This window comes from Phodopus roborovskii, unplaced genomic scaffold, assembly GCF_943737965.1.
Source record: "Phodopus roborovskii unplaced genomic scaffold, PHOROB, whole genome shotgun sequence".
NCBI lineage: Eukaryota > Metazoa > Chordata > Mammalia > Rodentia > Cricetidae > Phodopus > Phodopus roborovskii.
In genome coordinates this window covers 10,044,990-10,069,249 of record NW_026125059.1, presented here as the reverse complement: position 1 = coordinate 10,069,249, position 24,260 = coordinate 10,044,990, and the positions used below count along the sequence as shown (strand labels likewise).

The 24,260-nt window shown below is 52.4% G+C and overlaps 1 protein-coding gene across 1 annotated transcript in view; it reads right to left on the bottom strand.

The window, feature by feature from the left end:
* The window catches only part of LOC127225333 (nuclear factor of activated T-cells, cytoplasmic 2-like), a 36,083-nt gene extending 12,156 nt beyond the window's left edge, over positions 1-23,927 (bottom strand). The window contains exons 1-3 of the mRNA XM_051188754.1: positions 23,662-23,927; positions 3,123-4,158; positions 142-380 (exon numbers count right to left, since the gene is read on the bottom strand). Coding sequence (XP_051044711.1) covers positions 142-380; positions 3,123-4,158; positions 23,662-23,791 — 1,405 coding nt within the window. The 5' untranslated portion in view covers positions 23,792-23,927. The remainder of the gene's footprint in view (positions 1-141; positions 381-3,122; positions 4,159-23,661) is intronic.
* Positions 23,928-24,260: the final 333 nt, after the last annotated feature.

Here is a 24,260-nt window from a genome sequence, read left to right as displayed (position 1 = left end):
TGACACCATGTTTCCTCGCCCTGCTCTGGAGACTTCCCCCAGACTCTAATTCTCCAGGAGGCTCTTGACACTCATCACATCATCTCAGGTTTCTCTCCTTTCAAGGAGTAAAGAGATGAGATGTCCTTGGACACAGGCAACAGCAAGGCAGAGTGAATCTCCTAGTGACCAGTGTAGGGCACAGAAATAAGAGAATTTGGGTCCATACCTGCACCACAGGGTGGCCTCCTGTTGGGGCCTTGACCGCACCACGGCTGCCCTCCGTCTCATAGTGGGCCCGGTGATGAGGCTTGGGCTGGACCTCGATCCGCAGCTCATAGGAGCCTGACTGACTGGACAGTGGCCACTCTAGTGGAGGGAGGGATGCAGTCACAGGGATGCTGTACGAAGAAAAGACCGGGTCATGAGGACATAAAACCAAATCAGTCCATCTGTACACTAAAATGCAAATGGTCCCTTTTCTAGGGGTGGAGGAATAAAATGCTGAGTGCTGAGGGCCACAAATTGCTTAGACATGATGGGGGAGTTCTTCATGAGGGAGCAGACCTCCCCCTTGCTTTCACTTTCATCCTGATAAGGCAGTGTGGCTGGATTCATGGGCAATGAAGCTAATTTCATTATGTGTTGGTTCCTACATGTTTCCAATGGCTATTTATGGCTTCTCCTCTAGAAATTGTGAAGAACATAGCATCAATCTCTCAAAACATCCTCTAGCAGAACACTTCCTTTTCCAGAGGACAAATGTGAGTGCAGGAATGCTTCAGTGGCAACCCGGATCATGTCACTACTTCACTGTGGACTTAAGTACTTCACCTCTCTTAGGCACAGTCTGCTACAGTCACATAGCAAAGAGACCAGGGGACAAGTGAGAGAGTTTCTATATGTGATTCTCTTAATTAGCAGTGCGTTTGGAAGTGAGTTCAGGTCCACTCACAATTCCTGATTGATGGGCCACTGGGCATGGATCCTAGAAGCACAGAGAGGAATCTAGCCTGAGTATGAGTGAAGCAAACCATATGACCCCAATGTAAAGTATAAAGGGACAATCAATATCATGACTAGAGTTCCATACCAAAGTTCAAGCAGCCCTAACACCTACTCCCCTGTGACTTTGAGCAGATACCTGTAACTCCTTAGACCTCAGTTTCCTCGATTGTGAAGTAGGCATACTGAAATTCTATGAGGATCTTAGCATGAGAGTAGTCAATAAACATTAGCACTAACGGTTTTACTTGGAAAATGCATATACATGTACAGGCACACACATATACACACCACATACTTACATATACATGCATGTACACACATGCATATGTACATACACACATGCATATACACATGTGTACATGTACACATACCACACACATATACAGACACATACCACACACATATATATACATTACACATGTACATATACACGTACCACTACACATGCATGTAAATGGACATACGTATACACACACATATACATACCACATGTACATGGACACACTATACACACCACATACATAAATACACAACATATGTACACGTGCACACACTTATACATATACACACCACACACACGTTCATGCACACACATATATAAACATACGCACACATGTGTCATACATACATATGCACATACACTTACCCCCACCCACACACACACAGACAGACACATCATTTTCTATGGATTCTCCGATTTGGCTATGGTATCAGGTGCTGAGACCACATTTTGAGGGCAGGTTTTAAGTTTCATTTTCCTGGAGTCTCAACACTGCCCAATATATACAACAGCTACACAACGTGGCTTAGAATTATGCCATTCTTGACATATCTGCCCAGGTCTTGAAAATCTGCCCAGAATCATCCTTCTGTTCCTCAGAAAATATAAAATGTTACCTAAGATCACAGGGTGAGACAGAGGCCAGGCTCCAGCTCTAGCCCCTTGACTCCAAGTCTAAGACCCGCTCTCATCTCCACACGGCTCCTGTCTTACCAACTTATTTTTAAATGGGCCTGAGACAAGTCTCACCACGGAGTGACTTAGAGCAGCTCTAACATTGGGTAGGATCTCAGAAAATATTTAATGGGTGGATGGGAGAGAAGGTGGATGGTTAGACAAGATAGATACATGGGTGGGTGATATAGATAGATGAATGGATAGAGAGATAGGTGGGTAGATGGATGAATGGATGGAGAGATAGGTGGATGGATGGATAGATAGGCTGGTGGATAAATGAATGGATGCATGCATGCATGAATGGATGGTTGGAGAGATGGGTGGGTAGATAGATGGAGAGATGGGCAGGTAGATGGATGGATGAATAGGTGGGTGGATAGGCAGACAAGAAATTTATTTCAAAGACTGACTCATTCAAAGGTTCTCTAAAATGCACATGCTTGGTCCCTATGACACATCCTGATTTACACTTATGGCAGAGCCCATCCATCCATCAAGTGTATTCTTTCCCGCTCAGCTCAGCCTGTGAGGTTCTGACAGGCTCATCCAGGCTTCACCTGCTCGATTCAACCCAATGCTTTATCAAGATGAGAGAGAGAGACAGAGAGGAGGGAGGGAGGGGGAGGGAGGGAGAGAGAGAGGGGAGGAGAGAAGAAGGGGGATGGGAAGTGGGCAGGGCCCTTTTAGAAGAGAACATAGTGAATATGCACAGATGGTGCTCTTAGTGGCAGCAGCTGAGGACGTATCCTGTCAGAACCCCAGCGATACATAAAAAGGGAAGAATGCTGGCATTTAGGCATTTGTACCGGCCAGCCTTTGAAAGCCTGTGCTCCATGAGAGAATCGTAATTGTTTATCCATGTCTGTCACTGGCACAGCAACAGGAGGTCAGCACAGTGCCCACACTCACACAGGCAACCAACAGCAGAGCCAGGACACACTCAGTCTGCACACACCCCAAAGCCTCGACCCCGTGGGCCAAACTCTGCTTCCACCTTCCAGGCTCTTGAGCTGTTTGAGAATGGAGCCCTGTGCTGGTGGTTGTTCTTTGGGGCTCCTTATCACCGAGCACAGCTCACAGGTGCCTCCACACAGCTCTTCTTCCGTGTAAATAAAAAAAAAGCCGGCTCTTAGCGCGCACTGGGGCGTGCGCACACAGCTCTCAAAGCCCCACTCACCTGCAGATGGGAATGGCCGGCACCAGCTGCTTGGGCCAGGTGGGTGGTACCAGCAGGATGGACTCGGGAGCAGAATTCCTCCTCTCCTCCTGCTCACAAGGCCCCAGGAACTCCACAGCAGGGTAGATGTGGCGGGCCAGGCCCGCTTTGGACGGGGCAGTGGACACTGGAGTCGGGTCAGGACTGGTCTTCCATATCTTGGAGGGGATCCCGCAGGGCGAGTCGGTGGCCAGGCTGTTGAGGGCATCCATGAGAACAGCAGAGCCAGCCGTGGGGGGGTACCCAGCGGGGATGCCGTCGTCCTGGGGTGCCACGTGAGGCGAGGGCTGTGGCGAGGGGCTCCGGGAGCGCTGGGGTGAGGCTGCGGGCAGAGGGGCAACCAAGGCCTCTGCGCACGAATGCCTCCGCTTGGCACCGGGTGAGGAGGAGCGGGATGCAGGACGGGGCACGGGCGAGTGTCGGCCCAGGCAGCTGTCCTCGGCGAGGCTGGTTCGAGGTGACATTATTGGAGAGGTTCTGGGGGAATAATGAGCAGGGATGTTTTGAAACTGGGGACACAGGTCGTCGGGCCCGGCGTTATTGGGCGAGACGCAGGGCGAGGTGTAGGGGGAGAAGGTGTCAGAAATGAAGCTGGCAGAGGAACCGCTGCTAGCAGGGCTCAAGCAAAGCGGCTCGCGGTAACCCTCGAAGCCGGGCACGGGCAGGGTGAACCTCGGACTGGCGGCCACGCCGGCCAGGGCCAGGGCCGGCTGCTCCGGGGGCAGGCCGGCATCTCTCCCACGGAGGGCCCCCCCTGCCTGCATCAGTTCGTGGGATGGAGTGATCTCGATCCGAGGGCTCGGGCCCGAAGCCCCTGCTGGCTTGGCCGGACTCAGAAAGTTCTGGAACCCTATCCTATCCGGCTCTCCGAACCGGCCTGGGGGCTCGCCAGAGAGACTGGCGAGGGGGTTGATTGGCTTGAGGCCATAGTCCGGGACATCATCCGGGTATGCGAGTCCGGAGGGTGAGCTGATGGCCTTATGTGCGTTCGGTTCTTCTGGAAAGAGAAGGGGGGAGGGGGTCTTTAAGCCTCTAAAGTAGAACTGGGGTGCAGAGTCAGTCATGGGTGGACGTGGTTATCCTGTCACTGATTGGTCTTAATACCCTGCTGTGCCAAACCCTGAGCTTGCCACAAGTAAAATGAAGGCTCCTTTGTCCCAGATTCCCTCTAGAGTCCAGAAGACAAATGTTGGCTACACCAGCCGTGTAGCTGGCTGCAGTATGGAAGGCAGGCTGGCCTAGTAGCCTCCGAGCTGAGACTTCAAACCACCCCCTCAGAAGTGCATTTTAGAGGCTGGAGAGATGGTTTTCCGTAAATTGCCTGCCATGCGACTATGAGAAGCCAAGTTTGATCCCCAGAGCCTACATAAGAGTCAGGTATGACAGTACTTGGGAGGCTGAGAAGGGATCCCAGGAGCTCATTGGCCTAGTAGTGTAGCCAAATCAACTAATTACAGGTTCAGGGAGAGACCCTGTCATAAGCAATAAGGGGAGAGCATTTGAGGAAGGGATCGATATCTGGCCTCTGTACGCATGCATGAATATGTATAGGCACACCTGCATGACTGTGTCTATGCACACAGACACCGTGAAAGCTGTTAAAGTGAACTTGGTATCTCCCATAGCTCACGGTACCAGACCCACAGCTGAACAGAGAGCACTCCAGCTCACTCTCCTACGCTCTGAGCCTCCCTCCCAACTGAGGTATTATTTCATGTGAGTGTGGATTACAACCCCATTACTACAGTTTGCTCTCTCCAGGGCGGCAGCTGGCCTCATCACTTCACATGTATGAACATGTATGATGCGGACACAGGACACAGAGCAAGACAACATGGACTCTAGGATCTATGGGGACTATGTTTGTCTGAGGTGTCCACACCCAAGTATGAGAGGCTTTCTAGAGCAAGGGTTCCCTGCTCCTTCACGGCCCTTTACAGATGTGGCCCCAAGAGGGGACAAGAATCCCCAAATATGTGGAATTAACAGACTCAGAACCCTCTCAGAGGATCCCTCAATCCCCAAAAGTCAGGATCATGGCTACAGCGCCCCCCAAATGTTAGTAGGAGGGGGTACAGGTGACCTAAACACTCTTTAACAGCAGCAGCCATCTTGGGTTTCTGCTGTCCCATCTCAAGGACCTGTCACTCCAGCAGATCACGTTGTTCAGTCACCTCACTCTGTCCCTTGATCTCCATGCCTGATCCTTACACCTCCTATCCCAGCCAACACACATCCTGACCTCTCGGCACACAGACCAGCCTCAGTGTGCCCTGTGCATGTCCATCTTCAGCCAAACCCCCAAGTCCCCTCTGTCCAATGCCCACTCTACAACCCGTCTGTCAGTGCTTCCTCTGGTCCTTTATATTGGTCCTGAGGTCATCATGGGCCCAGTCTGTCCCTGTCACCCTCCCATCTCACCACTCCACCTGTGCCCAATGCCCCCAGACAGCCCCGCTGACCTCTCCTCGGCACATCCTGCTCAGAGTCTTTGAGCGCTGCCTCTTCTCCCTTAGTCCACGTATCTGCTCTGGCAGCGCCTCCGCAGACTGCCCCCAAAAAATCACCTGCAATCCCCCTCCCGCCCCTTCTCCTTCACACCCACTACCATCTCCCGCCCTTTCTGATACATATGTGTTCAGTGAACTTGTCCTGATAAACCAGGGTCAAGCAAAACACGCCCCCAAGGACCCACATTCTGTCTGCTGATAACGCAACCATGTCTGTTCGCATAGGGCCTAGGGCTTGCTTCCTTGCGGGAACAGGAGAGCTGAGAGTTTTGGCAGGGTCTGTCTTCAAATCTTCACTCTCTGGCCCTTTATGGAAGTTGGTACTTCTACTCTCCACTGTAAGCTCTGCCGAGGTCGGGTCCACATGCTCTGTGGGTTAGTATTGTTTTCGCCACAGTACCTGGCACTTACGGGCCTCCACAACGTTTGTGGAGTGACTGGGAGAATTAATAAATGAATCATGTCCAGGGTCCTGTAAGCCAGGAATGGGGTCTCCTGTTTTGGGGAGCTAGGGTAGACATCGTGGTGATCCTTGACCTTTCTGTCCCTTTTTTCTGAGCCACAATAATGAAAGTGTACTCACGGCTTGGCTGAACTGACCTCAAAATGCCCAGATGCTCCTCCCATCCCAGATGAGTGCTCCCATCCCAGATGAGTGGGTGCTCCCAAAGGGCTGCCCACTGCTCTTAACATGAGGACTTGGGCCAGCATGGCCAGGGTCTGTCTGTCCACCCTCACTCAGCCTCTCCCCTCTTGGGGCTGCAGGTAAAATGGGGTTTGGGGGAAGCACACACTTCCTTCTGGCCTCAGGACTACGCAGTTGCTGCTCCCTCTGTCTCAACAGCTCCATTCACTCATCTCTGTGGGACTGAAGCTCATTCGTGCTCACAGGCTCTGCCACTGACTCTGTGCTCCCACAGCTTATCTTCCCAGGGGCGCCCACCCTAAGCCCGGATGTCTCCCAATTCTAGTGAAGAAACTGTAGCACCAGCTACTGACCAGCAGGTGCCTCTCTCCTAACCAGAGGTGCCATGAGGACTCTCCTGAGGCACACTGAGCCGCTGCCACCTGAATGGGAGCTGGTACATGGTGGGCCCTCAACAGAGAGGAATGCCAGCATTCCCCAGTAAAGGGACACCTCCCCGTAAAAGCCACCTGGGAATTGGCAGTCACTGGGTAGGAAGCATCCATCAAAATCCCAAATGTGTCCCAGGGCCCTTAACATCATTCTCAGAATCGCATCCTATGTGGACACTCGCATCTGGTGAGGAAGGTGTAAGCGGTTGGGTAGTGTCTGCAGCTCTGGGGCTAGGGGAGGCTCTGGTCCATTGCAACAGTGACCAGAAAAAGTCCTTCTGTGCCGTGCAGCAGTGACCACTGAGACCCAGTGTTGAAGAAAGGACAAGATGAACACAGGGTGGCTTGTGTAAGAAGGAGGGGCACATCTGTGGGGGGCTTGCACACATGTGTATGTGTGCACACCTACGCTCATGCAGAGGCCAGAGGGAGACATCAGGTGTCCCTTCTCTGTCACCACCTTGCCCCCTTTGAGGCAGGGCATCTCACTGAACTTCGAACTCAGCTGCTGGCCACCAAGCACCACTGGGGTTGCAGGGGCGTGCAGCGTGCCCAAGTCTTTCATGTGGGTGCTAGGTTCCAAACTCAGGTCCTCACGCTTAACCAGTGAGCCATCTCCCAGCCCAGTAAAAAGGAAACTTTGTGATTTCTGTATTATTCAGAGAAAACAAACTTAAATTTCCCAAACATAATTAGCTTCTGTGGAGCAGGTGGCGGGAGGTGGGGGTGACATGGAACATAACATGTGACGATGAAACTCTGCTGACAGGGAGGGAAACAGAACCTAGCCCTGCTCCGCCACTAACTGGCTAGTGGCGGAAGAAAAGTCCCCACCCACTCCAGGCCCCCACAGCCTCACTTAGAGCCTCAGGAAAGCACGTCATCTTCGAGGCTTTGATTTTTCCAGCTCAGGTCTGCAGGGCTGGAGTTTATATGATGCACAGCCAGGGTGAAGGTGCATCTGAACTTGAGCTGATACTGTGCGCACACACACACACACACACACCCCTAACTACCTACCTTCTTCCTGGCACATAGCGCACAGCACAGATGTCTAATCTATGGGCCAATCAGCATCAAATCCATGTTCAATGATTATCTGAGAACCCATTCCCTACAAACAGACCAAACCAAGAATCCAGCCCTGCACAGAAATTCCGTCCATATTAGAACTCTCTGCCTCAAACCATGGCTCAGGATGTTGTGAACAATTTGTAACTAGAGCCAGTGTGGACACACCTCTCTCATGGGGTGTGGTAGTGCCCACAATCTCAGCACTCGGGAGACTGAGGCAGGAGAAATGCTGTGAGCTCAGAGACAGCCTGGTCTACAGAATAGGACCTTGTCTCAAGAAGACAACTCAAACACACACACACCACACACACACACACATACACACACACACACACACCACACACACACACCACACACACACACATACACACACCACACACACACACACACCACACACACACACATACACACACACACACACACACACACACACACATATACATACACACACACTACACACACACCACACACACACACCACACACACACACACCACACACACACACACCACACACACACACCACACACACACACACACACACGCCCCACACACCACACACACACACCACACACACACACACACCACACACACACACACACACGCCCCACACACCACACACACACACACACGCCCCCCACACACACACACTGCCCAGGAGCTCTGAGGAGCGACCTGCCCCACTGAGCCTACTATTGCAGTGTTTATTATACTGGTTTCATCCATCTTGGTGGCAGTTTCCTCCCCTCCCCCTTCTCCCCAAGTCTATAAATGTTTAACAGCAAACACGGTGTGAAGGTAATGAATAGCCTTTGCCTTCTGTGGGATTTGACAGCAAATCTCACAAAAGGCAAGCCATTAAAGTCTTTCTGTGAGCGGCTGGGATCCCCACTCTTGGGCTCTTTGGAAACAGCTGGGTCTCACTGCTCTCCCCTGCCCATAGCCCAGATGGGAAGCCAGCGTGTCTCAGCATATCGGCACACCTTGCTGCCGATTTTCTCAGGGGGGCTTCCGTACAGCTTCTTTGCATGATCTCAGCTGTAGGTGGCATTGTCGATGTGTATTGTGTACTTACTATGTCTGCTCAACTCCACTTTCTTCGTGTGTGTGTGTGTGTGTGTGTGTGTGTGTGTGTGTGTGTGTAGATGTGAGCGCAAGTGCTCACAGAGGCCGGGGGGGGGGGGCAGCTGAGCTCCCTGAAGCTGGAGTTACAAATGGTTGTGAGCTAGCTGCCGTGAATGCTCTGGTCCCCTGGAAGAGCAGCACGTGCTTTTAACCACTGAGCCATCTGTTCAGCCCCACATCTAAACTTCTATTTTGAAAGGAATGTTCACTCCACTCCAGGAGGCTGAGGCAGGGGCAATTGCCTAGTTCAGGACCTGCCTGAGCTACAGAGTGAGTTCATGGCCAGCATGGACAATTTAGTGAGACCCTGTAAAGAGGGCTACGGGTGTGGCTCAGTGATGGAACACTTGCCCGGTATATGTGAGGCTGTTTAATCTGTAGCACGCCACACCACCCCACGCCACACCACACCACGCCACACCACCCCACGCCACACCACCCCACGCCACACCACCCCACGCCACACCACCCCACGCCACACCACCCCACGCCACACCACACCACGCCACACCACACCATCCCACGCCACACCACGCCACACCACCCCACGCCACACCACGCCACACCACCCCACGCCACACCACCCCACGCCACACCACACCACGCCACACCACCCCACGCCACACCACACCACACCACACCACCCCCCACCCCCCAAAAGGTGACTTCATTCAAGCAGCCATGTGGACAGAGGCTCTAAGCCTCTTCCCTCCCACATGCCTCTTCTTTGAGGTATAATCTGTGTGGCAGGCAGAGGTGGCTGGGTTTTGTCAAGCACTAAGCATCTTGTTTTGCCAGCGCCATCAAGACGGCACAGTTGTCTGTGACCCTGCCAAGTGAGCCCGCGTGCAGGTGTGCTGGCAGCAGAGGGGAACCTACAGGTTAGGAAGGCTCTCAAGACTTGGTAGCACAGCACTGTGACGCCATTCCTCCCAACTCAAAGAGGAAGCAGTATCTGGAAGGAGAGAGCTTGGGGCTGCAGAGCCAAAAACACTGGCTGCTCTTCCAGAGGACCCAGGTTCAATTCCCAGCACCCACATGGCATCACACAACCTTCTGGAACTCCAGTTCCAGGGGATCTGACACCCTCTTCTGATCTCCGAGGGCACCAGGCACACACGTGGCACACAGGCAGAACATAAATATTTTTTTAAAGAGGAGACAGCTCTATGCGCCGTGCACCCATTGTGGGCTACCTCCATGCCACCTGCCAAGAGAGATGCCTGGCCTATGCTTGAGATGTCTGTCCCCAAAGGAAGGAAGAAGGCAGAAGCCATGGCTGCTCTGGGTCCTCAACGTGTCCTTTTCCCCAACACACACACACACACACACACACACACACACACACACACACACACTACATTCAATGTTACTCTTGCCCAGAATTCCCTCCCTTCCTCCAGCTCCCTTCTTTTATACCACCGACTGTCTATTAAGACAGAGCTGCCTGACTAGACAGGCTGGGCCACAGTAGCTTCTAAGTTCCACTGCTAAAGAGTCACCAATTTGTCAGTCAACCCAAGAAGGTGAGCTTTGTGAAGCTCATTATATCATCATCGTCATTATACTAATGACAAAAAATGCAGCGGTGGGGTAGCTAAAGCACTGGGCGTGGACCCACCAGCCATTGGAGTCAGCACATCGAACATAGCACAGCATTTAACCCTCACATGTGCAGGAGCGCAGGGACTTCCGTTTGCCTGCTACAGACAAGGAAATGGAGTACAGCGAGCTGTCTTCAACCATCCTGAGTCTTTAGGGGACCCGACCGTGCATACCTCCCCTGGGCTGGGGATTCTGGATCCCTACACCTAACTATACTCTGTAGCGGGAGCTGGTGTGGCGCTGAGCAGCTGCCCCACCCACTCCAACAGCTGGCCACCCAACTGCCCCCTAGCCTTTTGAGACCAACTGAGACTGAGGCCCATGGCTCTGGGCTTTGCAGCTCCAACCCACACTTCCTGGGCTCTGCAGAGGTGGAGTCTGCCTGAAGTGGGCCACACCCTGGAGCCTGAGGAAGCATCCTCAGCTGCTCAGCCACCTCCAGGAGCTGCACACCTTGCTCGCTTCTGCTGGCCATTTGGTTCTGTGTCTGACACCTGAAGCTGCCTCTCACTGGGTTCCAGGGCTCATTCAGCATCTGGGCCCTGAGAAGACTTGGGAGCCTCTGCCAATTTCCCTGGACCTGCAGGACAAGACTGCTTGCCAGCAGCCTAGACAGCCTACCACGAGTGGGAGGCTCCTCACAGGAAATTCGGCACCTCTTAGTTCACAGAGGGGACCCAGCCTCACCCCTGACATGAGACCTGAGTACACTGTCCTCGTCGGTAACACACAGGGCAGCTCCTCTACTCCACACAAAGCCCCAAACATTACACATCAGACACTAGGGAGATCTTCTAAGCAATAGTTCTGACCTCCTTATGATGGTTTCTCTATTTGATTTGACAGTGTGGCTCACGCTAGCCCCAACCTCTTCAAACGCATTTTGTAAAAGAGGAAGGAATTTCAAAAAAATAAATAAATAAATAAAACAGACTGGTCAGCACTTCAAGAATTCTCTTGGCATCCCAGACTGCGCTGACCTCTGGAAGTGTGTGAAGTAGCTAGAGAAAGCCTCCTGGGATGTGTGCCCCTCACCCCCATCCCCCAGCTGCCTGGGAGTGCAGCCACTAACTCTAGCCAAAGTGTTAGTGACTCAATAAGCCACTTGTCATAACAGAAGTGTTAAGAGTCAACACACCTGCCCCAGTCTGCGTTATACCAAAGACCACCACACACAGCCCAGATAGATCAGCAGGGTGTTCTCACAAGAACACTAGGAAACAGCTAATGTAGCTTTCCCAGGTTTACAGAGGGGGAGAATGAGGGTCAGAGAAAGTGAGTAATCTGCCCAAAGTCACACAGCTTTTAAACTGCAGAGCCAAGACTGTCTGAGGCAACCTCGCTCTTTTCAGCCACCCCCGCAACCAGTTCCGAGCCCTGCTTCTCGTGAAAGAGACTATTTATGGAATGGTAACACCTTAACTACGACACAGAGAAAAGAACCCCCCTCCCCCGGACAAAACCTGTCAGCCTGACAACCTAAGATCCCAACTCTTTTCTCCTAGAATGTTCTCAGTCCTTCTGTTTCCCCGGGGGGGGGGGGGGGTTATCAACCGCCAGTCGCGCGGGGGCCCCCCCCCCCCCCTCCTCTGGGGCCCCCCCCCCCGGGGGGGGGGGGGGGGGGGGGGGGGGGGGGGGGGGGGGCCCCCCGGGGCCCGGGCGGGGGGGGGCCCGGGGGAAAAAGGGGGAAAGGGGGCCCCCCACGGCCCCGGGGTTTGGGGGGGGGGGGGGGAGGGGTTTGAGACCAGCCTGGGTTACATAGTGAACTCCAGGTCAACCTGAGACCCTGCCCCAAAAGAAAACCACACATACAAACATACACAACATACACACACCACACATACAACACACAGACACACACCATGAACAGACATATGCCCCAATACATGTATACATACACACACCACACACAAACACATAAATACAACACACATGCACACAGTCACACAGCACAAACACAAACACCACATACACACACACACCACACACACAACACATATACACACACACCACATACACACCACATACACACACACACCACATACACACAGACATACATATACAACACACACAACACATACACACACCACATATACACCACACACAAACACACACATACACACCTCACATACACACACACACCACATACACACAGACATACATATACAACACACACAACACACACAAACACACACATATACACATCACATACACACACAGACACACATACCACACACCACATACACACAGACATATATATACAACACACACAACACACAACACATATACACATACATATACAACACACACACACCACATACACACACGAACACACAGCACATACACACACCACACACACACACACACACCACATACTCACAGACATACATATACAACATACACACACACAGCACATACACACACACACACCACGCACAACATGCACCACATACAACACACACAGAATACACACACACACACATCCAGCACAGACACACACGTACACACACACACACACACATCCAGCACACACACGTACACACACACACACACACACATCCAGCACACCATACACACCACACACACACACAGACAGACAGGGAGGGACATTGCATTGCGGAAACAATCTTTCAAGTGTCTAAAAGTACAGGCAGGCAGAATTTTTAGGAAGTGGAACAGAATGACCAAAATAGAAACTTCACTAGGGAGCCTATAGCAAGTGCCTGTGGGGGGTGAGACACGGCATCATGTGTTGCAGATCTGGCATCTGGCGGGGGTCCCTGTCCAGGCTACTCCTTGAGCTCACAGCTGAGGTCTGGCTCTGAGGCTCCACAGTCTGCTGCCATGGCAGTGCCCAGATACCACAGCCAGGCAACACAGACTGACAGCAAAGAGAAGGGACAGAGGCCTGTGATTCCCCTAAACTGCAGGAGCCCCACAGCAGGGCAGGAAGGCGGCGTGTTCCCCATATGCCTGCCTTCACAGCCTACAGAGAGAGGCATTTTCAACAGTCCCCAATGGCCTTTAAGTAATGAAGGGGACTCTCAACGTCCCCCAAACCCCCAGTCCCCTGTCCCTCACTGCACACAGAGGGCAGCCGTGGCAGCATTCCCCGTAAATGAGTCATGTGTGTGAAGGAGAGGACCCAGGTTGTCACACCCTCTATTCGGAGGTGACACACACAGACAGGCCCTGAAAGTTGAGAAATTCCACCCAGATCAGTGGATCCAAGAACACCGGAGAAGGCTAGGGGACGTTTACCCGCTTGTCTCACCAGCATGGAGGTGCTGGCAGAGGCCTCCTGGCACCCTCTGTCTTTTCTGACCTTGTCTCAGGGAAGACAGCCGTCTGCCTTCACCAGACAGACAGAGGCCGCTTCGGTACTGCCTCACATCCGGCAGTCTGCCACCAAGCCAGGCGCCAGCACCCACAATGCTGGCACAGGAGGGGATGATCCCAGAGCAAGGAGTCTAGCAGAGCAGCAGCTGGGGTGCTTGCAAAAGCATGGTGTCCTGGGCTGCTCTGGAAGATGACGAACATGCGAACATCATACATGCCCTGCAAGCCTCAAGGCCTCCCTTGAACAGAGAGAGGGCCAGGAGCCCTTTGGCAGTTGAGGCATTTTTAGGTCTTCCCGCCTTCAGGAATCCTAGTCACCTTCCTGCTTGCTGTCCACTAAGTCGCCAGCCTGCATGTGTCCCAGTTCGGCAGTTTAAAACAAGCCAGGAAACGGGTACTACTAACACCTCTCTTCGAGGGATGCAGAAACTTGAGGCTCGTGTGCAGGGAATCCCCCAAGGTCACACATGCAAAAAATAGACATGGATGATGTGGTGTCACAGTCATACTGAATAGCTGCCTCATGCTTTACACACACACACACACACACACACACACACACACACACACACACACACACTGCCTCGCTTCTTTTGCTCAGCATTAAGTCTAAGATTCTCCTGTATGGCTCAGTATGTTTCTTTCTCAGAAGTGGGGGGTGGGGGTACTGCTTCGTGTGAATACCCCTCCATTTCCTCATTGGCCACCCTCCCTCCACGGGCCCTGGAGAGCAATGTGCAGAGCCAGTGAGAGAGCTTCCTCAGCAAAAGAAGGGAAGATCTGGTCAGAAGAATTCACCAAAAATAGCCTTCAGATAATCCCCCCACAGAAATGGGACTTGCCACGACAGAGCCCAGCCACTCCATGGCAGCCAGGAGGAAGGGCTGGGCCTAGACAGTCACTGGCTTCCCTGAAGCCTCTGCCCACCCTAGCCTCCTCCAGGAGCTGAGCCCCCTCACTCATACCCAGGCCTTCAAAAGCCTGTCCCCTGCGTGCAAAACTCCCCTGTGATGACCATGAGGCCATGGAACCCTCTACCAGGGACTCAGACCAGACAGCAACACCTTACGGATGGGATGTGTCTTATCTATACCCCTCCCCCTGCATATAACATGGGTGCCATGTTTGCAGAGGTGGGCATGCTTAATCAGCGAACACACACACACACATACACTCATGTTTGCACACACACCTGGTCATTAAGACACTCCTCCCAATCCACCCAGCAGAGGTGACATCACCCCTGTGGATTCCAAACCTGTAGCCCACCTTCTGAGGATTAGGCAGACACCAGCTTCCCTGGGCCTTTCAGGAGACAGCTAGTTCCAGCATTTCAGGCTTTAAGGTTTCCCCTCACAGAGCAGCCCCTTCTGCAAGCACACTCCAGCAGTTCTGTTTGGATAAGGCCCTGACAAATCCCATGCTTTGCAGGCCACTTTCCTGCCTTCCGAAAGCTCGATCAGGCATAGCTCAATTAAAATTCACAGGGCAGGGCTGGCTGGGAGAAATGTACTTTATTAACTAAAACAGGCCCTTTTCCAAATCCTTAGATTAGAAGGCAGTCTGGGCCCCAGCGCCCGCTCAGGAAAAGGAACTCTCCCCGCTCTCCTCCAGCTCAGCCTGCTAAAAGGTGATGAGAAAACACATTAAAAGTCTAGGGCACTGGGCTTTGGAAGTAAATGCCAAGGGATGTGGAGATGGCTCGGTTGGTAAAGTGCTTGCAGGGCTGAGCCCAGCACCACATTTAAAAAACAAAAAACAAAAAAAAACAGTCAGGTATGGTGGCAGAGCACTCTCGTAATCCTAGCACTGGAAAGCAAAGCCAGGCGGAGCCTAGCTGAGCAGCTAGCCTGTGTGTTCCAGGTCAGTGACAGACCCTGCCTCAAAAATAAACCAAGTCAGCAACTCAGGAAAGTCACCCAAAGTTGCCCTCTGACCTTCACATGCAGGCTCACACTCGCGTGCACACACAGGCAAACGCACACGCAAATGCATGCATACACATACAAACTACATGCTGACCTATAAGGAAAATAAAAAAAAAATCACAGGGGTGATATATCTAGCAATATCTAGGGCAGGGAGGACAGCTCTGGAATTGGGGCTGGGGGGTGTGTGACAATAATGACCTTATTTCTTCATTAGATAAGCATTAGGAAAAATGACTTTATCAAAGGGTAAAGGGAGCAATGGTTGAGTCGGCCACTCACAATGCAAGGGTCTTTAGGTCTGGATACAAACAAATTAACGGCAAAAACCCCTGGGAAACAAACAGTGAGGCTTGAAGGCTGCAGAGCTGGTGTTAACTGTTTGAGGCTTAGCATCAATTCTGTGCATTGGCTGTCCGTATTCTTGCCTTGTCTGTCTGTAGACTCAACCAACTGTGCATCAGAAGCCTTGGGTGGACAACACCTAGGGGCTGGGGATGTGACTCACTTAGCCAGTGTGGCCCTGTCATGCAGTGGCCCGAGTTTCATCAGCAGCTTTCCCTGCGTGGTGGATGATCTGGGCTGCAAATCTGACTCACCTGGGAAGAGAACCAGCTACGGAAATCTGCCTCCATCAGATTGGTCTGTGGGGTTGCTAATTGATGTGGGAGGGCCTGGTCTCTGTGGAAGGAGCTACCTCTAGCCAGGTAGTCCTGGACTGTGTAAGAAAGGTAGCAGAGCAGGCCAGAGGAAGGGGGCCTTCCTTCCTCCAAAGCTTCAGCTCCTGGGCCAGCACCCTGACTTCCCTCAGTGGTGGGCTGTACTTGGCACACCAAGCCCAACAAATAAAGCCCTTCCTCCCCAAGCTGGCTCCGGTCCGCGTTTTTATCACAGCAAAAGAAAAACAAAAAAAAAAAAAAACCAAAAACTAGAACACCGGTTGTGAGGTGCATTCCTATATGCCAGTACCTGGGAGATCAAAGCAACAGGATCTGAAGCTGAAAGTCTTCCTCAATAACCTTGAGGCCAGCCTGGGCCACACAAGGCCCTGTTTCAAAAACAAAGAAACAAAAACCTGTGCTAAACCCTGAAAACATCATTTTTACTTTTCAAAAATAAATTCCTTTAAAAGAGATTCTTTACACCATCTTACACTCGCATACGTATGTGCATGCATGTTTGTGCAGGACGCACATAGACACGTGGCGGCCCGAGGACAACCTGCAGGAGTTCGTTTTCTCCTACCACGTGGGTTCCTAGGATCGACTCAGGTTGTCCTGCTCGGGAGCAAGCACCTTTATCGACTGAGCCATCTTGCTAGTGCCGCTTTTAATTTATTATTAGTGTGTGTGCTCTGATATGCACGTGGAGGTCAAAGGCCAACTTGAGGGAGTCATTTCTTTCCTTTTATCTCGTGGCTCCTGGGGACTGAGCTCATGTTGCTAGCAAGGGGCCACCTTTCCCTGCTGTACCATCTCTCTGGCCCTGGAGGCATTAGCTTTTAATCTTTACTGAAGATTAAAGTGTGTGCACTACACAAGGGTTTTGCTATTGGTGGCCCCAAGGACCAATGCCTGAGGTTCCCTGAGAGCAGCCACTGTTGAATTTTTCTCAGGGCTCCATATCTTTGACTGACATCTTCTAATCTATTGACTATAAAACACTAGCCGGATTAGACTCACAGCCCTGAGGGGAGATGCCACAGCATGGGAGATGTAGATGAAGTGGCTTTGCATTAACAACGTGCCAGCCCATTGTACCATCGTCCCTACTTTTGCATATTTGGGGGGAAGTTTAGTAACAGAAGGTCAGAGGGAAAGCGAAAGGCAGTTCCTCTCTTCTCTGGGTGGAGGGCAGGCAGCCTGACCCATCCCAGAACGGCACAGGCTCCAGGCCTACCTGATGCCCTGACTCAGTTTGGAAACTGTCAGCAAAACCCTAACTCTAAGGGTGTAGCAGCCAGGGAAATGAGTTGGCCATGAGCTCTCTGGGAGCCTGAGGCTATTTCCTGTGCTAGAGAGGGAGGAAGTCCCCTCTAGGGGAAAGCCACAGGGCACCCATCATGGAGGTACATTATCAATGCTGTTCCTTTCCAGGCCTGGCTCAACACACAACACCTGGGAGCAGCCTGCACCACCCAGAAAGTGGCCTCCAGAACTTTCCAGCCACAGAATGTGAACAACTAAGGAAGGAATTGCAACCAGCAGGGCTCCAGGGATGAGCAGAGTGGACAGGGGCTTAGAGTCAGAAGCAAACAGACCTCTGTGTTAGCTGAGTTGCTCCGGGTGCAGCCGGGCAGCCAACAGACACCACACCCCTCATGGCCCATCTGCTTTCCTAGTTCAGAATACATCAAGGCCCAAGGAAGGCTCTCTGTTCCCCAGGAGCCGGCATGCTTAGGACACCCTGATTTATCAGGGCCCGTTCACAGTCACAGAGTCGGGACTGCTAGGGCAAGAATACCACACCTCATTGAACCCTTACTTCTGCCCCAGCGAGGTCCATTGTCCTCACCAGCCCATGGCACAGATAAGAAACAAGAGCCAGGAACCAAAATCATGTGACCTCCAGCAGCCCTTGAAGGGGCCTTAGCAACTTTGCATCCATCTGAGCGACAGGCACTGATCTGCTGGCCGCAGGCCTGGCAGTTCCGCTCTGTCCAGTCTCCAGATAGCCAGCAAGCCACACCAGGACTTCTAGTTTTATACAGGATGCTCTGACTTGCACAGTCAGCGGGAAGGACTCAGGTGCCCCCAGGAAGTATCCGTGACAGAGAAAGAAGCAAGCAGAGGCTGGAGGACATGGCTGATCTCCATAGAGTGCTGGCTGGCCTGGCTTACACAAAGCTCAGGCTTCTGTCCCTAGTACCTCCTAAACTGGGTGTAGTGGCACATGCGTGTAGTCCCAGCACTTGCAAAGTGGGGACAGAGGCATTGGGAGTTCAAGGTCATCCTTGGCTACAGAGGAGGTTTGCGGCCAACCTGGGCTCTATGAGATGAGAGAGGAGGAAAGAGAGAGGAAGAGAAAAGAAAGAGGTTTAAAAAAAAAAAAAGGCAGGGAGCAAACTCCCCCTTATGTCCTGTACTTTCGCCAATCCTGTTTTGCTGTTGTGTGGGCCCAAGAGAGGAGTCACATACAGGTGCTGCCATGCATGAGGCCTGCTCACACAGCTGGCGCCTGCAGCTCTGGGTGTGACGCTCTGGTGTACTGTAAGGCTGAAGGAAGACTAGGGCCTCAGGTGCCCAGACTCCAGAGAGGCCTGCCATTGCCTCTGTACCTGGCTCACCACCCGCTGGGGCTACAGAGCCCGAGCCCATCTGAGAGCCACTGTTTTCAGGCTGTGTGTGTCTCTACTCCAGGTCAGAGCAGAACCATAAGGGACAGTGAGCCTTTCAAGCTAGGGTGACGGGGGCCACTCCAGCCCCACTTCCTCTCTGACCTGGCCTCTGCCCACTTTTCCTGGGGCACCTGGAGACCTTTATTTGTCTGAAGTAGGTGAATTATGGCTTGTCCTTAACTTGACCCAAAGGGCAACATCTCTGCATCTCTGAATGTCATGTGCATCCAGCAACAAGCCAGGTTACTTAGTATACAGTCCTATTTTTAGTAGCACAAAAAAAAAAAGCCAGTTACTATATCACAGCACCTCATTTGTCCCCATTTGTTTACCAGGCTGTGTCCCATACTGGCTCCCGGGGATGCAGGCAAAAGCAGGGACCAAGTCTCATTGATCTCCACACCCACTTGGCCTGGCACAAAACCAGAATGCCATGTGTTTGCTGGAAGGGTGAGGTTTTCATTGTCTCCCACAAATGGAGCAGGTGTTCTCGAGCTGAAGTGCAGGTGATATCAGGGATTGGTCCACATGGCGGTGGGGGTTGGTGTCCTGGGGGATGCTGGTAGGTACCATGCATGCGAGTGCGTGTGTGTGTGTGTGTGTGTGTGTGTGTGTGTGTGTGTGTGTGTGCATGTGTGCATTGTGTACTCTGTGCTCAGGACATACATGTGTTGTTCATGGAGCCACTTAATGCATACGTGTGTGTATGTGTGGTCTCTGTGGTTTTCATCAGCTTTTCAAAGAGTGTGAGCACAGCAGTATAAGATTGGCGGAAGCAGACTGAAAAGCGGCAAGTGATGATCAGAAACCTCTGTTTGACCTCAGTAAGGGGTCTTGGGCCAAAAGGGGCTCAAGAGAGGGAATGCATCAGACCCACTGAGGCAAAACTGTTAGTAAGCCCGCCGGCATATCTTGTCCCCAACACAGCACCCGGGTGATATGATACTTCTGGAGGTGACCACAGACTCCAGGGGAATCCCAAATTGGAAGGAGGAAGGATCCACTGAGCCCAAGCATGCCCGGGGCCTCTCCAACGTAAGGGGTCACCACCAGCAAGATGTTTCCCCTCCCTCTGGGGTGTGATCAGCAGCTGCCAGGGCCTATAACCCCAGTCCTATCTTCTATGTGGGATAAACTTGGACAGCTCACCCACTTCGAGAGAAAGGAGAGTGCTCTTGACACAGCTCCAGGCAAATAAACTTGGAAACCCGGTTAGATACAGTTTACCAAAACCGACTCCTGTGGAAACAGCGGGTATAAATAGGGCTGGTGAGATGGCTCTGCCGGCAAAGGAGCTTGCCACCAAAACCAGCGCCCTGAGTTTGGTTCCTGACACCCATGTGGCGAAGGGAGAGAACAGACCCCCACAAGTTCCTCAGCGTAGAAAGGAGGGGAAGTAAAGGCCAACTGCACACATGAGAGTAACACCGAAAAGCATCACTTAGGAGTGTTGCCGGGAAAGACATGAACCAACTGACAGCACCACCACAAGAAAATACACATAGTGGCCAAGTAGAGCATACACTGGGAGCGGTGACTTTACTTACAGCATATACGTGTATACTTAGATGACCTCTTACCGTATAAACCAATAAAATCATATTTCTCTCATAGACATTCACATGTCTTTTATACCGATCAAGTCCCTTCTGAGAACAACAAAAGATGCCTACAACCTCCACATTGATGTAATCTTTCATGTCAGGCACCAGCCAAGAAAAGACAAAACGAGGGGCCTGTTTGGGGACACTAGTTAAGCATGGGCACAGCTGGGTGTTGCCTTGGGGTGACCCCAGGACCTAACAGGGTAGCTGCTTAGGAAATTAGTTGGGTGACTGACTCATGCTGACTGTAAAAGAAAGGGTTTAATAAATGGTAGAGACAAACCCCACTGTGCTTAACTTCAGTGGATTAGCTTCCTCAAAGTGCACGGTAAGATAGAACTATTATTTTAGCCATTTACAAATAAGCAAACAAGGGTCCAAAATACTGTGAAATGTCTTGCCCTAGCCCACTCATCCTGTCTTTGGTCCCTTGCTTGCCATGGGCCCATGGACCAAGTGTCTCCCATCCTGTGGAGGAATGACAACCCTCCCACAGTGCTTCAGCGCCTAGGCTCAGACTTCAGCTCTGCCATTGACTAGCTCTGCTTTTTCTAGAAACTTACTCCACCTCTCTGTGACTTTGAGTTTTCCTCTGTCAAAAACTGTGCCCGCATGCTAGGGTGAGAGAGTTTTATATCACATGGACCAGCCCATAACCCACTGCTGCCAACCATCCGACCTCCCAGAACCCCTCTATGGCCTTCACCAGTTCCCATACAGTCTCTGTCTCATGTTGACACTTTTCCTGCCATGCATTTGGCCAGCCTTGTGTCCAGCTAACCTAAGACACATCATTAGGACACGATCAACCTAGACCAAAGCCTCCTATCAGGATAAAGGTCAGCTTAGCTCTCAGGGAGTCCTACCAAGAAGAAATAGAGAGGGGTAGCACCCAGAGGTGACCTCACTTCTGCCTCTCAAGACTCAGGAAGTCCCGTCCCTGATGCTTGCCCGCCCCACACCCTTTCCCAACAGCTTTGTTCCTAGAGCATCACTTGCCCTTGTGAGCAAGGGTCTCTGTCACACAGTTACTCTCCTAAGAACACAGTTTGGAAAGGAGTCATCGGAAGGAAACTCACAGGTCCTTCCCTGCAGGGGAGGTCAGGTCAACAGCAATGACTTGGGCTGACAGCGTGTGGCCTTAACATAAGAAGAGCACAGGCCCACACTCCTGTGATCATATAAACCTAAATTAAAACATGGTGGCATAGGCCTGTGACCCCGGCACTGAAGATGCTGTGGCGAGGAAGCTGTGTAGTTCCAGGACAGCCTATGCTACGTGATACCCTGTCACAGACATGAATTAAATAGACTGTAAATAACATAGCTATACCACCTATTTCTAACACAGTACTTCAAGGCTTTTAACACACACACACACACACACACACACACACACACACTACACTAAAAAAGCACGGACTTTTCTTAATGCCCAACATCAATATTGAATAGATAATGCCATGCTAACACCCCGGGCCCCTAACAAGGGGAAATGGGGTGCTGGGTACATGGGAGTTCTGGGTTACTGTCACAGTGCCTCTCTAAATGGGAAGCTGGAACCCCTAAAATAAAGGTTATTATTAAAACAACAACACAGGTTACTAGGCTTTCCCATGGTCATTAAGCTACCCATCTGCCGGCCACCGAGCCTGGCTTGCCAAGAAAAACTATAAAAAGCACCTCCCACCAGATTTGGCTTGGAAACTATTTCCCCGGAAATCCTCACCCTCCACCCTCACTGGGAGGGGGAGAGAGAGAGAGAGAGACTATGAACCTGGCAGGGGTCTGTGACTTTAATCTTAATGAACATGGAGACCACTGGTCTGTGTGGATGGCTTACAGATTACTAATTGTGCCCTCTCAATGGAAGGCTGTCCCCAGAATGGAACTCAAAACACAAAAGCTGGCTCTTCCACTATTGCCATCATCTCTAGCCAAAGCACAAAATTGTCACCAAGCAAGTCTCTTCCCAAAGGTTGCCCACTAGGACCCGGCTGGGGGAAAGGGTTAATGCCACCAGGACTCTGCAAACCGACATCTTCCCCAGCCAACAACTCAGCCCTTCCTACGCACCAGGCACCAGATGCCAGCAAGCCTGGAGCCATCGGGGCATCTGGAAGCGGCCAACAGGCTTGCCCATGAGCCTGGTGCAAGCATGGGCTGGGCTGTTAAAATCAGGAAACCTGGTTAGGTTCTTGTTTGCTCCCAGACAACAAGCTTTCTAACCAGAAAACGTGAGGCTGGGCTTAGAGCCTCCTCCTACTTCTGACAGAAGGCTGCTGACACTGCCCAGCCCCCAGCAAGAGAGCGAATGAAGGCACAGACTGAACTTAGACAGAAACAGCCGGTGTCCTCCTGCCCAGGCGCCCCATCCACTACAGCAAGGTTGAGGGCCCGGTAGAAGATCACTTAGTAAGTTGTGCTGGTCCACCTGCGGTGTCTGTAAACTCAAAGAGGAAATGGGCCAGCCTCCTGACACCCAGGCAAACCACCCTCTAGCATGAGACACACAGCTTCTTCCTTAGTTTCAACACAAAGTCCCCAACAACCGGCTTCCAGGATGCCTCAGGGCCACTTTCTCACAGACTCGGAGGTAACATTGTCGGACTGTGTAGCTGGCATCCTTGGGCACACGCCCCTCCACCAAATCCTCTCTCAGAGGGCAAAGACATCGTTTCCACTACCTCGGAGTGTCCTGGGAACCTGACCATTCTTTGTTATGCTAACAGCGACCCTCAGGAGGAACTGGAAACCGCCCCCTCGCGATTGTGCAGCCCCTGTCTCCCGCTAACCTCCCTGTCACCAGGGCAGGGGCAGTCCCTGATGCAGCCCTGCGCTGGGTCCCCAGGCCCTTGTCCCCGCCAGGGCTCGAGGGCCAGGCAGGGGAGAGCCTCCACCGACCTTCGATGGGGTTCAGATAGTCATAATCGAAGAGGATGGAAAAGTCCAACTCGTCCTGGGGACTGCCCCCGTGCTCGTGGCCTGGACCGTCCCCACCGTCGGGGTCAGGCTGCGGCTCCGGGGCGTCCATGGCTGCGGGGCCTGGTAGGGTCGCGGTGAGGGGAGGAGGTTCGCGTGGACCAGGGTCACCGTGTCTGGGGCGCACGCCGGGGCCAGGGATGGCTCACGGCGCAGTGGGTCCTGGACGCGTCCGGGGAGCGGGTGGCGGCGCGAGCTTCCTGCTCAAGGCACCTGTTGCAGCCTGGAGGGGGCGGGGGGGGCGGGACGGCGGTGGCTGGAGGGGCGGGGCGCCACCCGGACGGGGAGGGGCACAGCCCGGTCTGGCCTGAGCGACAGGCCCAGACAACTTCTGCTTCACCTGCCACTGTCTGACCAGCGGTCCCACCAGAAGCTGCGGCTGGAGAGCTCTACTTTAGGGACCACTCACTAAGGTTTTCCGGTTTCCCCTCCATCGCTGGGGAGGGGTGCCCGGTCTTCTCTGGCATGCCCACAGCTGTGGTGCTGTTCCAAGTCTCTAATTTGCAAGCCCCTACCTCAAT